Source organism: Sander vitreus, chromosome 16, assembly GCF_031162955.1.
Source record: "Sander vitreus isolate 19-12246 chromosome 16, sanVit1, whole genome shotgun sequence".
In the NCBI taxonomy this organism is placed as follows: domain Eukaryota; kingdom Metazoa; phylum Chordata; class Actinopteri; order Perciformes; family Percidae; genus Sander; species Sander vitreus.
In genome coordinates, this window is record NC_135870.1 from 29,259,775 (window position 1) to 29,275,594 (window position 15,820).

The window sequence follows — 15,820 nt, forward strand, 5'->3', positions numbered from 1 at the left end:
GCTCTATACACCACCACAATGGAGTTGAAATAAAACGAACAAGATGTGCTTTAACTGCAGACTTTCAGCTTTAATTTGAGGGTATTTACATCCAAATCAGGTGAACGGTGTAGGAATTACAACAGTTTGTATATGTGCCTCCCACTTTTTAAGGAACCAAAAGTAATGGGACAATTGGCTGCTCAGCTGTTCCATGGCCAGGTGTGTGTTATTCCCTCATTATCCCATTTACAAGGAGCAGATAAAAGGTCCAGAGTTCATTTCAAGTGTGCTATTTGCATTTGGAATCTGTTGCTGTCAACTCTCAATATGAGATCCAAAGAGCTGTCACTATCAGTGAAGCAAGCCATCATTAGGCTGAAAATCTAAACAAACCCATCAGAGAGATAGCAAAAACATTAGGTGTGGCCAAATCAACTGTTTGGAACATTCTTAAAGTTGAGCTCAGCAACACCAAAAGACCCGGAAGACCACGGAAAAAAACTGTGGTGGATGACCGAAGAATACTTTCCCTGGTGAAGAAAACACCCTTCACAACAGTTGGCCAGATTGAGAACACTCTCCAGGGGGTAGGTGTATGTGTGTCAAAGTCAACAATCAAGAGAAGACTTCACCAGAGTGAATACAGAGGGTTCACTACAAGATGTAAACCATTGGTGAGCCTCAAAAACAGGAAGGCCAGATTAGAGTTTGCCAAACAACATCTAAAAAAGCCTTCACATTTCTGGAACAACATCCTATGGACAGATGAGACAAATATCAACTTGTACCAGAGTGATGGGAAGAGAATGTATGTAGAAGGAAAGGAACTGCTCATGATCCAAAGCATACCACCTCATCAGTGAAGTATGGTGGTGGCAGTGTCATGGCGTGGGCATGTATGGCTGCCAATGGAACTGGTTCTCTTGTATTTATTGATGATGTGACTGCTGACAAAAGCAGCAGGATGAATTCTGAAGTGTTTCGGGCAATATTATCTGCTCATATTCAGCCAAATGCTTCAGAACTCATTGGACGGCGCTTCACAGTGCAGATGGACAATGACCCGAAGCATACTGCGAAAGCAACCAAAGAGTTTTTTAAGGGAAAGAAGTGGAATGTTATGCAATGGCCAAGTCAATCACCTGACCTGAATCCGATTGAGCATGCATTTCACTTGCTGAAGACAAAACTGAAGGGAAAATGCCCCAAGAACAAGCAGGAACTGAAGACCGTTGCAGTAGAGGCCTGGCAGAGCATCACCAGGGATGAAACCCAGTGTCTGGTGATGTCTATGCCTTCCAGACTTCAGGCTGTAATTGATTGCAAAGGATTTGCAACCAAGTATTAAAAAGTGAAAGTTTGATTTATGATTGTTAATCTGTCCCATTACTTTTGGTCCCTTAAAAAGTGGGAGGCACATATACAAACTGTTGTAATTCCTACACCGTTCACCTGATTTGGATGTAAATACCCTCAAATTAAAGCTGAAAGTCTGCAGTTAAAGCACATCTTGTTCGTTTCATTTCAACTCCATTGTGGTGGTGTATAGAGCCAAAAAGATTAGAATTGTGTCGATGTCCCAATATTTATGGACCTGACTGTAGTCTGTCTGGATTTACCCTGCAGAGATCTGAGGAGCAGTTAACCATAGTGCTCAGAAATCCACCGGAGTTGAGAACGCCAACGCAAAGAAAGAGGAAGATAACGGAAAATACATGCACCCAGCGGAATTTCCTGCGGCACCGGAGCAATCGCTTGACTAAAGCACCAAATGTGGATTCATCCGCTGCTGAAAATAGTCCCAAACAAATACACAATTTCTTCTTGTTTGAGTACCATTTGCTTAAAACCACAGCTACCAGCTGTTTTTGGAAATTACTGATCTTTTTCAAAGACGAATCTACAGTATGTATGTGTGAGCCTCCTTCCGTAAGAACCTCTGGTCTTAAACAGGGTGTGGAAGTCTGAAAGTACTGCGGGACAGACTTACACAGTGTTGGTTTTGGTCTTTTCACTGGATTTGTTGCCAATGAGAAAAATGTAGAATTTACCAGACTGATCCTTTAAGTATGAAAGCTAACTTAAAACAAATGTTTCTTTTATGTAAGTTATCAACTGATCAAACAAACATGCTTAAAGCAAACTGCCTCGCTCTGCCTTTCTTCTGTAGGAATAAGAAGTACTCTCTGCTGGTGGGCAGCAATCTGATCATCAGGAGTGTCACCGACGACGACTCTGGCAGTTATAGCTGTACAGCGGCCAACAAGAACCACAACATCACTGCACACACAGAGCTGAGTGTACTAGGTAAGCCGACACATGTATTTTTGGGGGCATTTTTGCCTTTATTTTGATAGTGACAGAAGCGAGGTGACAGGAAATGAGAGGAAAGAGAGAAGAGAGGGGACATCCTGCATCAAAGGTCCCCAGCTAGACTCACATCTGGGATGTTGCCTTTACATGCTTGACGTCTTAAAACCCTAGTATGTTAGGACACCCCCCTTATTCTAACATCAACCCTAAAGCTATCTAAACCCTCAAAAAAAGGCACGGACTAAATGTCCTCACTCTCCAAACTCCTGGTCCTCACAAGGATAGAAGTCAAAGAGCGCACACACACACACGCACCCCTCAGTGCTCACAGTTATGTGAAAAAAAAGATAAAAGAATGAAACTGTGTCACTTCTCAAAGCTCCCGAGGGAGGAAATAAAAAAAATCCTAGAAACTGTTGTAAAAAAAAGTGTGTTCCCCTCCGCTCACAGAAGTCCTTGTGTCTGCAAGACAGTCTGATCCAGAATCACATCCAGAATCAAATACAGTCATGAAATATGAAATCGGAGGCGTCTGTTTGCTTCAGGAGGCTTTTCATGAATAGTATATGTTTGTACTTACTGTCTGACTGCTCCCCAGCTGCTGGTGGATTCACACTGATGCTGCTGATATATTCAGGTGTGTTCAGTAGGAAGTCAGCCACAGAGGGCATTTGGAGCCGAAACGGCCCTCCACTAAACTAAAAACTCACTGAGAAGTGTCCTCCACAGCGCTGCAAAGGAGGGTCTGAAAAGTTATTGGGAACCTAAATTGATATGCGGGCCGGATCAAAATCTGTGAGGGACCGGATTTGGCCCCCGGGCATAAAGCAAGCATATTTGTCCACTCACACGTTTATAAGGGCATTAAAAACTTGAAAAAATCCCTTTTAAAGTACATTTAGAACACATGAAAAAATGTGTGATTAAATGCGATGAAATATTTGAATCGATTGGCAGCCCTAGTTGTGTTGTGTTGAGGTTCAACTATTTTGCCCGAGGACCGTGCGTCCTTTCGTAGGAGCCCTCTGCGTTTGCATCCCCGCAAGAAATCCTTTCTCGGGGAGACCTTTCTCTGTTTTTTTCTTTGTTGAGAGAACTGATCTGAGTGAACATCTGTTTGGGTCTTTTAAATTGATAATTAGACTGGATTCTACTCTCATTATTTGATGTATTCCTGTTGTAAGTGAAGGACGGTCATATCAAGAGCATGACAAGTTATTTTGTCCCCAAGCACAGAGTCAGAATCAAACAGAAGCAGCTGTTGTTTGTTTGAATCTCAGGAGAAAATCTGCAAATTAACTTTCGGGTGTTTGCGGTCTCCGTCCAGCCGCGCCTCCCTGCTCGTCCCCGTCCTTTTCATGTCTTTGTCTCAGCAATCCCCTCCGAGTCTGTCCCTGTGTTCGCATCACATTCATATTCTGTTGATACTCTGCTCCCAACAGCCGCTGCCGGCAAACATTACATGTTGTCCACAGCAAACAGGAAGAGTCTGTGTCTCCAGTATGTCACGTCGGGGATCGGATCTTAAAGTGAATGTTTAATTAGTGCCGTGGAAATGGCACTGCTCATATGACTGTAAGATATTTTATAGCTTCTCAAACTCACTCCATGTTTCTGAAAAGTATGGTCTAGGGCTGGACGATTAATCGAAAATGTATCGACATCGAAATTCTGAAGCTGCTATCGAGGTATTTTTCTCGTGGGTCCGGAATTAACACTCGCCAGTCGCATGCGGGGGCGGGCGAGTGTTAATTCCGACACGCACACACAAACACTGGCGCACACACCAGACGCCAGCCACCACGTCACTTCTGTTTACTGATAGCTAGCGTTTACCTCATGTTTACCGATCAATAACCGTTGACCGACAAACAGGAAACGGGAGACTCAGTTCACCCGTCCAGGAGGCTCTGACACACTTTTCCGCACTCCGTGTATGTCCGAGCCTGTCTCCAGCCATGCCTCTACCTGCAGGTTGTCAGCTGTGTGTCTGCCTGGTATCCTACTCCCGGACGGCCGATTTAACTCGCCGGTCCTCATCGATATAGTTTCACGTGTCACGTAGCTCTCCACAAGCAGAACAAAAGAGGAGCTTAAAACGCAACTAGTTAGGACTAGCAAGTTAATTAGGAGTTAAGAAATTGATTGTATAGCCTATTTACATTTTTATCACGCAAAAGATGTTTTTTTTTAAACTTTATACAAAAAAATGTAAAAACGTAGTGTCCGTCGTCGAATCACAAAAAATTCATTTATCGTTATCGAGGTAAAATGTGCAATTAATCGTGATTTTGATTTGAGGTCATATCGTGCAGCCATAGTATTGTCAATAGAACAGTCATTTCTAAAGCCACGCCATGCACACATTAGATTTCATATTAGCAATTTCCAAATGTATAGCCAATAGAAGGGGACTAAAGACCGCGTGAGCGCTAATGAACTAATCATAATCACTATTAAACAATAGCCACAGTCAGCATGTTTTTATGACTTTTATTAGTAGAACTAGTGCAGTGCCCGTTGAAAATGTGCCTGTTTGGAACGGGCCGATTGCATGGCCTGTGGTATTGCTGCTTGTAGAATTCTTTAAAACCAAATTGTACACCCAAACCACTTAATATGCAATCCCACTGTATAGCCTGCTACTGACTTACAGTGTAGGCTACGTCTACATCAGAGGAAGACATTGTCCTACTATATTTACCTGACAGAGAACGTGGCAGATTCGGAATGTAATCACAAAATATCACAATGAAAATGAGGAGTAATCGGACATTAGCGTCATGGACTCATGGCAGTGTGTTACCCACCTGGCACGTTATGAGAGCTAATCAGCACATATCTACGTTCATCAACCACCAGGAGAGAGAGATATATATAGAGAGAGAGAGAGAGAGAGAGAGATATATATATATATATATATATATAGATATGAGAGAGAGAGAGAGAGATATATATATATATATATATATATATATATATATATATATATATATATATATATATATATATATATATATATATATATATATATATATATATATATATATATATATATATATATATATATATATATATATATATATATATATATGAGAGAGAGAGATATATATATATATATGAGAGGGAGAGAGAGAGAGAGAGAGAGAGAGATGTTAATTTCCATACAGGTTTAGAGGCTTGACGGTTAATGGTGAAGTAGGGGATTTGATTCGCATGGGTATTTTTTCCGACGGTAATGTTATCAGTGTTGTAAGTTAGCAGTAGACTTAATTAACCCGAACCAGAGTGAGTATGATGAAAACTGCTATGTCCGCGAAAGGGGTTACACTGTGTTTACTACTGTTTAATGCTTCAGTACGAAATATGAAAACGCATAAAAAGCCTACAGATAAAATAAGAAAAAAATGCATATCGATGAAAACATTTAGCTGTCATTGGACATGAGACAAGCCCACTTCTACAGTCTCTCTCTTGCATTTACATTAAACTAAAAAATAAGAAATATGTGGTGCTAATATTCCCCATTACACTTAGTGTTTTTTTCCTTCCAAATGCAGGCTGTTAGATGCTGATGAATATCCACAGTATGGTGATGTGTGGAGATGTGTGCGTTCTGACTCCACAGGGCAGTGACCATGATTAGGATAACGAATGTGTGTGTTGTTTCCCCGTGATAATGAGTGCAGCCCGGCTCATTAGCCGCTTCCTGTTAGCGGCTTAATGAAAGCGACATAGCCAGAGCTGCATCTATCAGTCATATATATTCAGTGTGCTGCCGTCAGCGCTAGCTGCTGGTAGCGCTGGATGCTAATGGAAACAATTAGACAGGGTGGATGAGAGACTTTCACTTTTCATACTTTATGAAACCTGCTGAAAATACTTACATACTTTTACTCACTTAAGTAAGGTCTTCAATGTAGGACTTTTACTTGTAGTGGAGTATTTGGTGACATGGATATCTCCAATCGGCAACATTAAAGAATAGCTTGTTTATTGCAAGGCTATATGGTCAAAATTAAATGATTTATGAAAAATGTATTAACCAATGTAACGCATTTCACCAATAAATTGCTGGCTAGGCCAGTTTTAAGTAAACGCACCATCTGTGTTGTTTTTCCGACAGCTGCAGACTGTTATGTCCCAGGGTTGGAATCCTCTACATTGAAATACAGTCACACTTTACACCGTATAACGTTAGCTGTCAGCATTTTAGCCGTGTTTACTCCAGCTGCTAGCTAACGGTAGGCAAACGTTGTCTGCTTTCAAGTGTAGTGTTAACTAGCGTCCCGTGCAGCGACTCTTCTTTTGCCTGTAATGTCCGTTTCGGAGCATCAGAAGGCAGCGCAGACATTTGAAGGCAGCGCAGACATTTGAGTGGCACCATAATCTGCGTTACTATTTGGTCCGGTAGATACCTGTCATTAAGTGCCATATTAGCACCGGGTCTCGGTACCCAACCATATATAAATATATATATTAGTGCTGTCAGTTAAACACGTTATTAACGGCGTTAACGCAAACCCATTTTAACGGCATAAATGTTTTTATACGTTCTTTTTGGCCTAGCAAAGTGTGTAGTTTTTTCACATGCTGTTGCAACAACTAGTAACGTTAGAAAAACTACAACACCACACCGAATCTAGCTAGACCGGAAACAAAACAACAGACACGCCGGACACACTTGTTTGGACATGCGAGCCGGCCAGAGGCGGAGTGGCAATCAGGAGAGTCAGGACTATTCCCGGTGGGCTGGTAGTGTTTCGAGGCTGCGAGGGCCGGTCTGATAATAGTTATACATTGCAAACAACACCGCTTCCCGCTGCCTGGCCGAGCTGCCCTGGCCGCGCTGCCCGCTGGTCAAACTGTGCAGCCTCTGCTCAACCCTTAAGGCGGGCCGCAGCAGCCTCTTATTTCAATACAAACACAGGCTAATCAGAAAGCACTAACCATGTATAGGATTATCAGAAATATAGGGGGATCAGTGAGCGGCCCCTCCCCAAATGGCGTAAAGCCATCGAACACCTCTTTTTTTCTTTGTCACATTTGGAAGTCTATGTTAACAGACAGTGTGTGTGTGTGTGTGTGTGTGTGTGTGTGTGTGTGTGATTCTGATGATGGAAAGCCAAAAAGGGAAAGGTGGCGCTGAGATGGTCAGACAAAAAAGGGATTGTGTTGCTGTGCTGTGTGTTGTTCAGTCATTCACCATCCGAACATTCATTAACAAATTGCAAGATTAATTGTGAGTTGACTATGACATTAATGCGATTAATCGCAATTAAATATTTTAATTGTCTGACAGCACTTATATATATATATATATATATATATAAGTTGTAATATAACGTTACTTTTCGGACTGTAAGAAGTGAAGGGGTCCAACACTGCCTTCTGAAAAAGTGGGAGGGACATGTCCCCTTCAGATTGGAAAGACATGTTAACCAAACGTGCTGGACAGACAGACAGACAGACAGACAGACGGACGATAAAGTATGTATGATATAAATAAATCTGATTCTGCTGGGCCACTCCGAGGTTGCTTCTGGGCCGGGTGTGGCCTGCGTTCCGCCAATTGAATAGGTCTGCTTTACATGCTTGTACTTAAAGTAAGTGTGGTTTGGTGTTGATTGAAACACACCACTAGAACACGGCAGTCAAACACGGATCGGTTTAGTCTGTGGGTTCACGGTGATTGTCTCACTTCACTGTGTAATCAAGTCCCTCTCTAGGGAAACACAGACACACATACACACACACACCATCCTGGTTGTGGCCTGCGGGGGCTCCTCTCCTGATTAATTACAGGCTCTGTGAATTACTCTGGGTGTTTTAGAAAACATTTAACGAGCCGCCAAACTCCCCCGCTGAGCCACCGGCCGGCGTGCGCCACTCGCCCAAAAACACTGAGCCGCAGATTGAAAGACATGAAAGAGAGAGAGGAGAGGGAGGGAGGGGCCGGGGTCACAGAGCTCCTGTGGAGAGAGAGAAGTCTTCACTAACACAGAGGGAAGATTTAAAGTATGTCAATATGTCCACCGGTCCAGCCAAGACCAGGATGTATTCAGCCAATCAGAATGAATAAACTGCCAAAACTGTTCACCACTCTCAGATATTTATATGTGGAGCTGTTTTCTCTGTGGCTCAATAAAAACAAGGTCGTCCTGGAAGCTGTTTTTAATACAAAAATAACTTAAATTGAATTTCAGTTGAAAGTTAAAGTAGTTAGCTTTAAGTAAGTACACAGTGTTATATAAAAGCGTAATATAAAGTACAGGCTACAAGTTAGTTCTGTGTTATTCTACCAGATTTCATTGCAGGTTTCATCTGATCCATCTCTGTGTGTTCAGTCCAGATAATATGTGGAGTCCAGGCTGTGTTGAGCTTAGCTTAGCACAAAGACTAAGCAGGGGGAAACTGTTAGTTAGCTCCAACAAAAGTTGCAACACTCCTTTCAACGACTCCAAAGCTTTCTTATTGTCATGGTTTCACCTAAACGGGTGTAGAAATAGAAAAACAACACATAGACGTTAGTTAGCTAGTTCCCAAATTCCTTCATCCTCTCTTCCTTTTCTTGTTCTTCTTTTCTCCCTTTCCTATTTCTTCACGCATCCTTCATCCCCAAGTTATAAAAAGTTATTTTAAAATAGGCTGGGAGAGTGAAACCATGATCATCCGAACAGACCCAGCACTTTGGCAAGCGCTTGCAAGCCAGGCTCGGGCTGTTGGTTGATTTGTACATAGTCTCGCATGTCCACACAACATTCCGGGATTGGAGAAAAACATGCTCTGGTTTATTGGCATTTCTTTAAAACAATCACAGTCGTCTTGGGCAGTGATAAGTGCCGGACGGAGCCACGGTGCCTCTGCAAAATAGCCTCAGGAAGGAACTTGTTTTAGTGGAACGTGTACGTTCAAAGGTTGTTTTAGTCGTGCAACAGAAAACTCAGATTGGACAGATAGTCTGTCTGGATTTAGCCTGCAGAGATCTGAAGAGCAGTTAATCATAGTCCTCAGAAATTCACCGCAGTTTAGAACGCCAACACAAAGAAAGCGGAAGGTAACTGCCCAAAAAGAGGAAAATCCGGCAGAACCTCCAGTGGCACCTAACCCTTACCCTAACTCTATCCCATCATTGAAACGTCGTCGATACAGACTAACATGTACAGTTGTGTTCAAAATAATAGCAGTCCAACATCACTAACCTCATAAATATTTATTTTTGGTAGTGATATTTCTACATGGCAAATATTTACTAGTAAGTGTTGTAGAGTCATAGAAAACCAACAGACCCACCAGTCATGACATGCATGCTGCTCATTCTGTGTAATTGAATCTGTAATTGAAAGGGGCATGTTCAAAATAATAGCAGTGTTGTGTTCAATTAGTGAGGTGATTGATTCTGTGAAGAAACAGGTGTCAATTATGGCCCATATTTAAGGAAGGAAGGAAGCAAATGTTGTGCATGCTGGTTATAGTGCATTTCACACTGAAATACTCAGCAAAATGGGTCGTTCCAGACATTGCTCTGAGGAACAGCGGACTTTGATTAAAAAGTTGATTGGAGAGGGAAAAACATATAAAGAAGTGCATAAAATTATAGGCTGCTCAGCCAAAATGATTTCAAATGCCTTGAACTGGCATCCAAAGCCTGAACAACATGGGGAAAAAACGGTCAACTACCATTCGAATGGATCGAAGAATAGCCAAAATGGTAAAGGCTCAACCAATGATCAGCTCCAGGAAAATCAAAGAAGACTTAAAGTTACCTGTGAGTACTGTTACGATCAGAAGAAGGCTATGTGAAGCTAAGCTATCAGCTAGAAGCCAAAAGACATGTACTGATAGGTTGAAATTTGCTAAAGGACACATTGACTGGCCAAAGGAGAAATGGCGCAACATTCTGTGGACTGATGAGAGCAAATTTGTTCTTTTTGGGTCTAGGGGCCGCAGACAGTTTGTCCGACGACCCCCATGCACTGAATTCAAGCCACAGTACACTGTGAAGACAGTAAAGCATGGTGGTGCAAAAATCATGTTATGGGGATGTTTCTCATACTGTGGTGTTGGGCCTATTTATTGCATACCAGAGATCATGGATCAGTTTCAATACATCAAAATACTTGAAGAGGTCATGTTGCCTTATGCTGAAGAGGAAATGCCTTTGAAATGGGTTTTTCAACAAGACAATAACCCAAAACACACCAGTAAACAAGCAAAGTCTTGGTTCCAGATGAACAAGATTGATGTTATGGAGTGGCTAGCCCAATCCCCAGACCTCAATCCCATAGAAAACTTGTGGGGTGACATCAAAAATGCTGTTTCTGAGGCAAAACCCAGTAATGCAGAGGAATTGTGGAATGTAGTTCAATCGTCCTGGGCTGGAATAACTGTTCACAGGTGCCAGAAGTTGGTCGACTCCATGCAACACAGATGTGAAGCAGTTCTCAGAAATAATGGGTTATGCAACTAAATATGAGTGCAGTGATTCAAAGTAAAGCAAACCCTTGAGATATTTTTCAGTTCATACAGTAAATGTTTGAGTTTGTAAAGAAAAATGCAAATACTGCCATTTTTTGAACAGCCTAATATTCATTCATACATACATACATACATCTTTCTGTAAAGGTATGACACAAACTTGATCAATTTTGGTCGTTGATTGGTTTTGATTTGGAATTGAATGTGCAGTGTTCCCAATGCAATGATATTATGGAATTATAAGCTATTCTAAAGATTTTGAGCATTATTCACTTTTTTAAACACACTGCTATTATTCTGAACACAACTGTATACCAACATACAGGTGTTCAGTCAATGCTACCCATCCAGTGTGTTTTAGAGTCGATTTAACACCGGCTTTTGAGGGCAACAAATTAGCTTTCTCTTAGCATTTGGAGGACTCTGATGCCTTGTCACAATTATTTGGGGGGGACAAACGTATTGGTGGATTGGTTCTCCTGGATACAGGTTGCAGATTTGCACGATTCCCCAAATGTATTCCACCATAAATCCCATGACATCCAGGTGACATGATGTAACTCAGCTAGAGATTTGTATATGGCAGTTCATACATTACAATGGCCTTCATTTCTTCATCCTCTTTAGTGTGTCTTTCTTTTTCAGTACTCTAACCATCCTCCTTCAGTTAATCAGCATCTCTTTATGAACAGTCCAGATGTTACGGATCAAAGCGTCGCTGACTCTTTGGTTACGTATGTTCAGACTGTTTAATCCGTGTCAGATTGTCCAGTGAGCTGCTGCTGCTCATTTCTTTCTGCCTGGTCGCAGGTTTTATAAATGTCGGCCTCGTAGACGAATCAAATCATCTTGACACGTCCTTTGTCTCTTTAAGCTCTGTAATCCAGGATTTGAACTCAATCAAGTCATAGAGGGGGGAAAAAGGACTTAACATGACTTTTGAGCATGACCTGACCCTGACCAGGCAGACATTTACTACCCATCATGCTCCGTTTGACCTTAAAGACCATGTGTTACCTTGCGGAGAAACGTCCTCCTTAGCTTGTCCTTCGAAAGAACACGCGTCTCATGAAAGTGAGAAGTGTGATGTGATCGGTTACAGACATCTGTTCGTTTTCACCATCTGTTATCATCCCTCTCGGTGCTGCACATTGTTTGGATGTTTGTGATGAATCTTGGGAGATTTCCGTTCCCTCTCGCCAGTCAGATCGCCTTCCAATTCATTTGTGTTTGCTGTCCTTAATCCTGCCATCTGTGTGTTCTTTTGTTTGGGAATTGATATTATGTAAAATGGCTCTCGCTTCTGGTTGGAGGTGAGTTAAGTAGTGAAGGTTATTCTCATGCTTCAGTTTAAGCACTATCTGTCATTTCTACAGCTGATTTTACAGTGCAATGATTTCTGATTCCTTCCTTCCTCCCCCCTTTTCCTTACCTCATCCTACACTTGAAGTGTAATATGTTTTTTCAAGCCCTATTTTACCATGCATTGGTGTGACTAATGTGGACAAAAATATTCGAAATTGGTCCAGTATTGAGCGAGAACGCTGTAACCGGCAACCGTGAACCAGGCTGCAATGTAACCCTGTAGGACAAATGGACATTGTCATAATCTCTGTCCACTAAAAGTTCTGTTTTTGCCGCTAACAGACTCAGATTATTATTCTAAGTGTCTGACAACCTCATGGAAAGGATCTCTACAGAGATAGACCTTTTTGTTAAAGAGTAAAATCCATTTGTTGTAACCAGAAACAGCCCCGAAAATCGCCATCGCCAAACCCGCCAGACTCCATTTGAATAAACAATACTTTTAGCGTGTATAGAGCCAGCATGTTCTCACATGTAAATGGGTGAATTAAGGATTTATTTCAACTGGGATTGGGCATCGAGAACTGATTCCTACTTGGAATCGTTTCAGAAATCACGATTCCAGTGGAATCGTTTCTTTATTGGAATCGTTTGGAAAATCCGGTCAACGGTTCCAAATTTGTCATGTGCAAGTTTTGGTTTCCGTAGCGGCCAGGCGCTTTTTGTGTTGGATCCATGGAGCACAGTAAGCGGCTCTAAAGTCTGGCTTTAGTTTACGTTGAAAAAGCCCGGTAAAACTGCAAACCACCATTGAATCAAAACCAAACATTCCTCTTATTTGTGAAAATAGGCATGTGACCCGTTTAATCTCCACCCCTCAAATAATCAGAATCGAAAGGAAGAATTGGAATTGGAATCAGAATTGTTAAAATCCAAACGATGACCAACCCTAACTTCAACCAACCCAGAGTGGTGATTGTCGGAACAGTGGAAAGACAAACCAAGACGGCTTTGAATGAAGTGTGTTTTCTGATGACTGAATTACTGTTTATTTAAGTGGAGTCTGCTAGGTTTGGCGATGGTGATTTCGGGGCCGTTTCTGGTTAAACAAAAAGGATCTTACTCTTTAACAAAAAGGTCTATCTCTGTAGGGATCCTTTCCATAATGCTGTCAGACACTGTCAGTGGCAAAAACTGCAAATTGAACGTAAATTGAATGTTTGCATTATGCCGATAACTTTACAATGTAGCTTGATTCGTCTACTGTTTAACACTGGACCAATTTTAAAGATTGTTGTTCCCATCATTAATTTAAACAGAAAAATAGGGCCCAGGTTTAAAAAAACTGAAGTTACCCTTTAAAGAATCATGCTTCAGGCTGCAGTTTGTATCTATACTCAGTAGGGGTGGGGGGGAATCAAGACGGCATACATGTAGTATCGCGATATTTTCTGTGGCAATACTGTATCGATACACAGACGCTAAGTATTTTATTAATTAAATTGCACATGAGAGTTTAACCTTTTGGTACTAGAATAATAAGATTGAAGAAATTGAAGTGAGATGAACAAACCAGAGAAATTTTTTTCTTTCTTGACAAAACAGGTAATGAATTGCAATATGTTTGAAATTGCAGTAATATTGTATCGTGACATAAGTATGGTAATATCGTATCGTGGGGCCTCTTGTGATTCCCAGCCCTAATACTCAGCAGCTTGTTTGGCCTTTGACCCTGCACTGCTCTCTTTCAGTCTGTGTTGGTTTCTTCCTCACTGTGATGTCACAGTTTGTCAGCGTCCTCCTTCCTTCCCTCCTTCCTTCCTGCCTCTTTGTGTGCAGCGATTACCGTCACCCGTTAGTCGAGATGGACGGCTCCGGCTGGGACGGACGGCTCTGGCTGCGACGGACCGGTGAGCTTGTCCTCGGGCGTCTCGGCCCCGGCTGTGTCTCCCAGCAGGAGTACAGCTGTCCTGATCGGACAGGATTCGGGTCAGGGCTGTCGGACAGCGAGGGCGAGCGCTGAGCTAATTAGACGTTACCCATATCCACTGTGTCATCACGCAACGATGACCGCCGCTGTCCGTTTAAACGGCTTGCCACGGCAACCATCTGGAAGTCTCTCATCCTGCTGTGAGCTGCAGCCAAGAGAGAAACCTCCAAAACCCAGCTGTCTTTCATTTCTGTGTTCAGACCACTGAGAGCAATCATTTTGTTTTTCATCAGCGTTAAAAACAGCAGTAACAGTGGTGCAAGTGGTAAATACAAATAATAGCAGAGTCTAAAATAATAGAACAAACAGAGAAAAGCCGGTTGGGTAAAAAAACATTGACCGGGCTGGAGTTACGTGTATGTACCCTTACTTATTAGGTAGCACCTTGAGTTTATACATTTAACTCTTGAATGAAGTTTAGTTAAACCCTGTTCCTGTTTTTAGTATGTTTTAGAATGTACCAATTACTATTCCTCCCGTTTGTCCAAGGCCTCGCTGTTTACCCAATATCTAAATCACAATACAACTTTATCCACAAATTCAACTCAAATAGCTGGGATTGTTTTTAATATTCATGTTGCGCTTCATACAAATTGTGTAATTCATTCATTACATTATCTATTTATAATTCTCATTCTTTTTAAACATTCAAAAAGGATGTGCATGTATTTTGCGGAGGGTTTAGGGGTCCTCCCTCAAGAAAATGGTAGGTTTTTCAGTAAAAGCAATATTTGCAATTTTACATCATATTGGACCATTGTTATTACCATATCTGTGTTTAAAACGTTGGAAAAGCTAGAGCAGATAATAAATAAATGACGCTCAAAAAGCTTAAAGACAAAACCTGCTAAAGAAGTCCACTGGGGCCCAAATACAATCATTGGATCTGAGAAAAGTCTTTTAGTTACATTAATTCAGCTAAGGTGCTGCCCAAAACGGCTCAGATGCTGCACCTAAACCTAGCCTGACAAGCCAGACCCACATCCAGATGTTGGGTCTGGGATCTCAGACAAGGCTCAATCCGAGGGGCGGGATAAACGGTTGTCTTTGAAATTCCCTCTGCACGCAATAGGATAGCGCTCCAACCAATCAGAGCGACGCTAGTTGATAGATTAAACTTTAAACTCCGAACACATCTTCCTTTTTTAAGAATGACTTCAGTGCCGTTCTTTGTTCTTTTTTCAAAGAAAAGCTGAACTCCAAGTCTTCCAGAGTCGCGGCCAAAGCCGATTCCAAATACCACTTTTCTCCATCAGCAGCAGCAGCCATCTTCTTTGTTTTCAAGTAGCAGGGAATTCACGCGGAACCATCGCACCTCTGCCGTCATTATGTTAAGCCCGCCCACCGACTCTATACACAATGTGATTGGCCTGACCAGAGTTTGGTTTTTCCAGCTCGCAAGCCAACGGAGAGTTGCTAGACTGACCCTGGCTGCAAATTATGTTTGCTGCCACTAGGGTGGTCTAGATTTCTAGGCTACCTTAACCTTATAATGGCAGGGAAAAACCTGTATATATTTAAATGAGTATTCTACCTGATTGTTTGTGCAGTGTTGACTGGCTTTAATGCACATGATGTAATGTGTTGGACCCCAGGAGAGTTAGTTGACTGCCATGGCATGTGTTCAGATGGCAGTTAATGTTGTGGACATTTATCAGGACAATAGGTTACCATGGTGGAGCAAACTTAGGCAGGAGCAGATCAGCAGATCAAAAGACAGGCTTGCTACTCAATGAAGTAGAATCTACTCAT

The 15,820-nt window shown here is 41.9% G+C and overlaps 1 protein-coding gene across 1 annotated transcript in view; it reads left to right on the top strand.

Moving 5' to 3' along the window:
* dcc (DCC netrin 1 receptor) overlaps positions 1-15,820 on the top strand; it is a 304,524-nt gene that overhangs the window by 114,374 nt on the left and 174,330 nt on the right. The window contains exon 5 of the mRNA XM_078271664.1: positions 2,153-2,289. Coding sequence (XP_078127790.1) covers positions 2,153-2,289 — 137 coding nt within the window. The remainder of the gene's footprint in view (positions 1-2,152; positions 2,290-15,820) is intronic.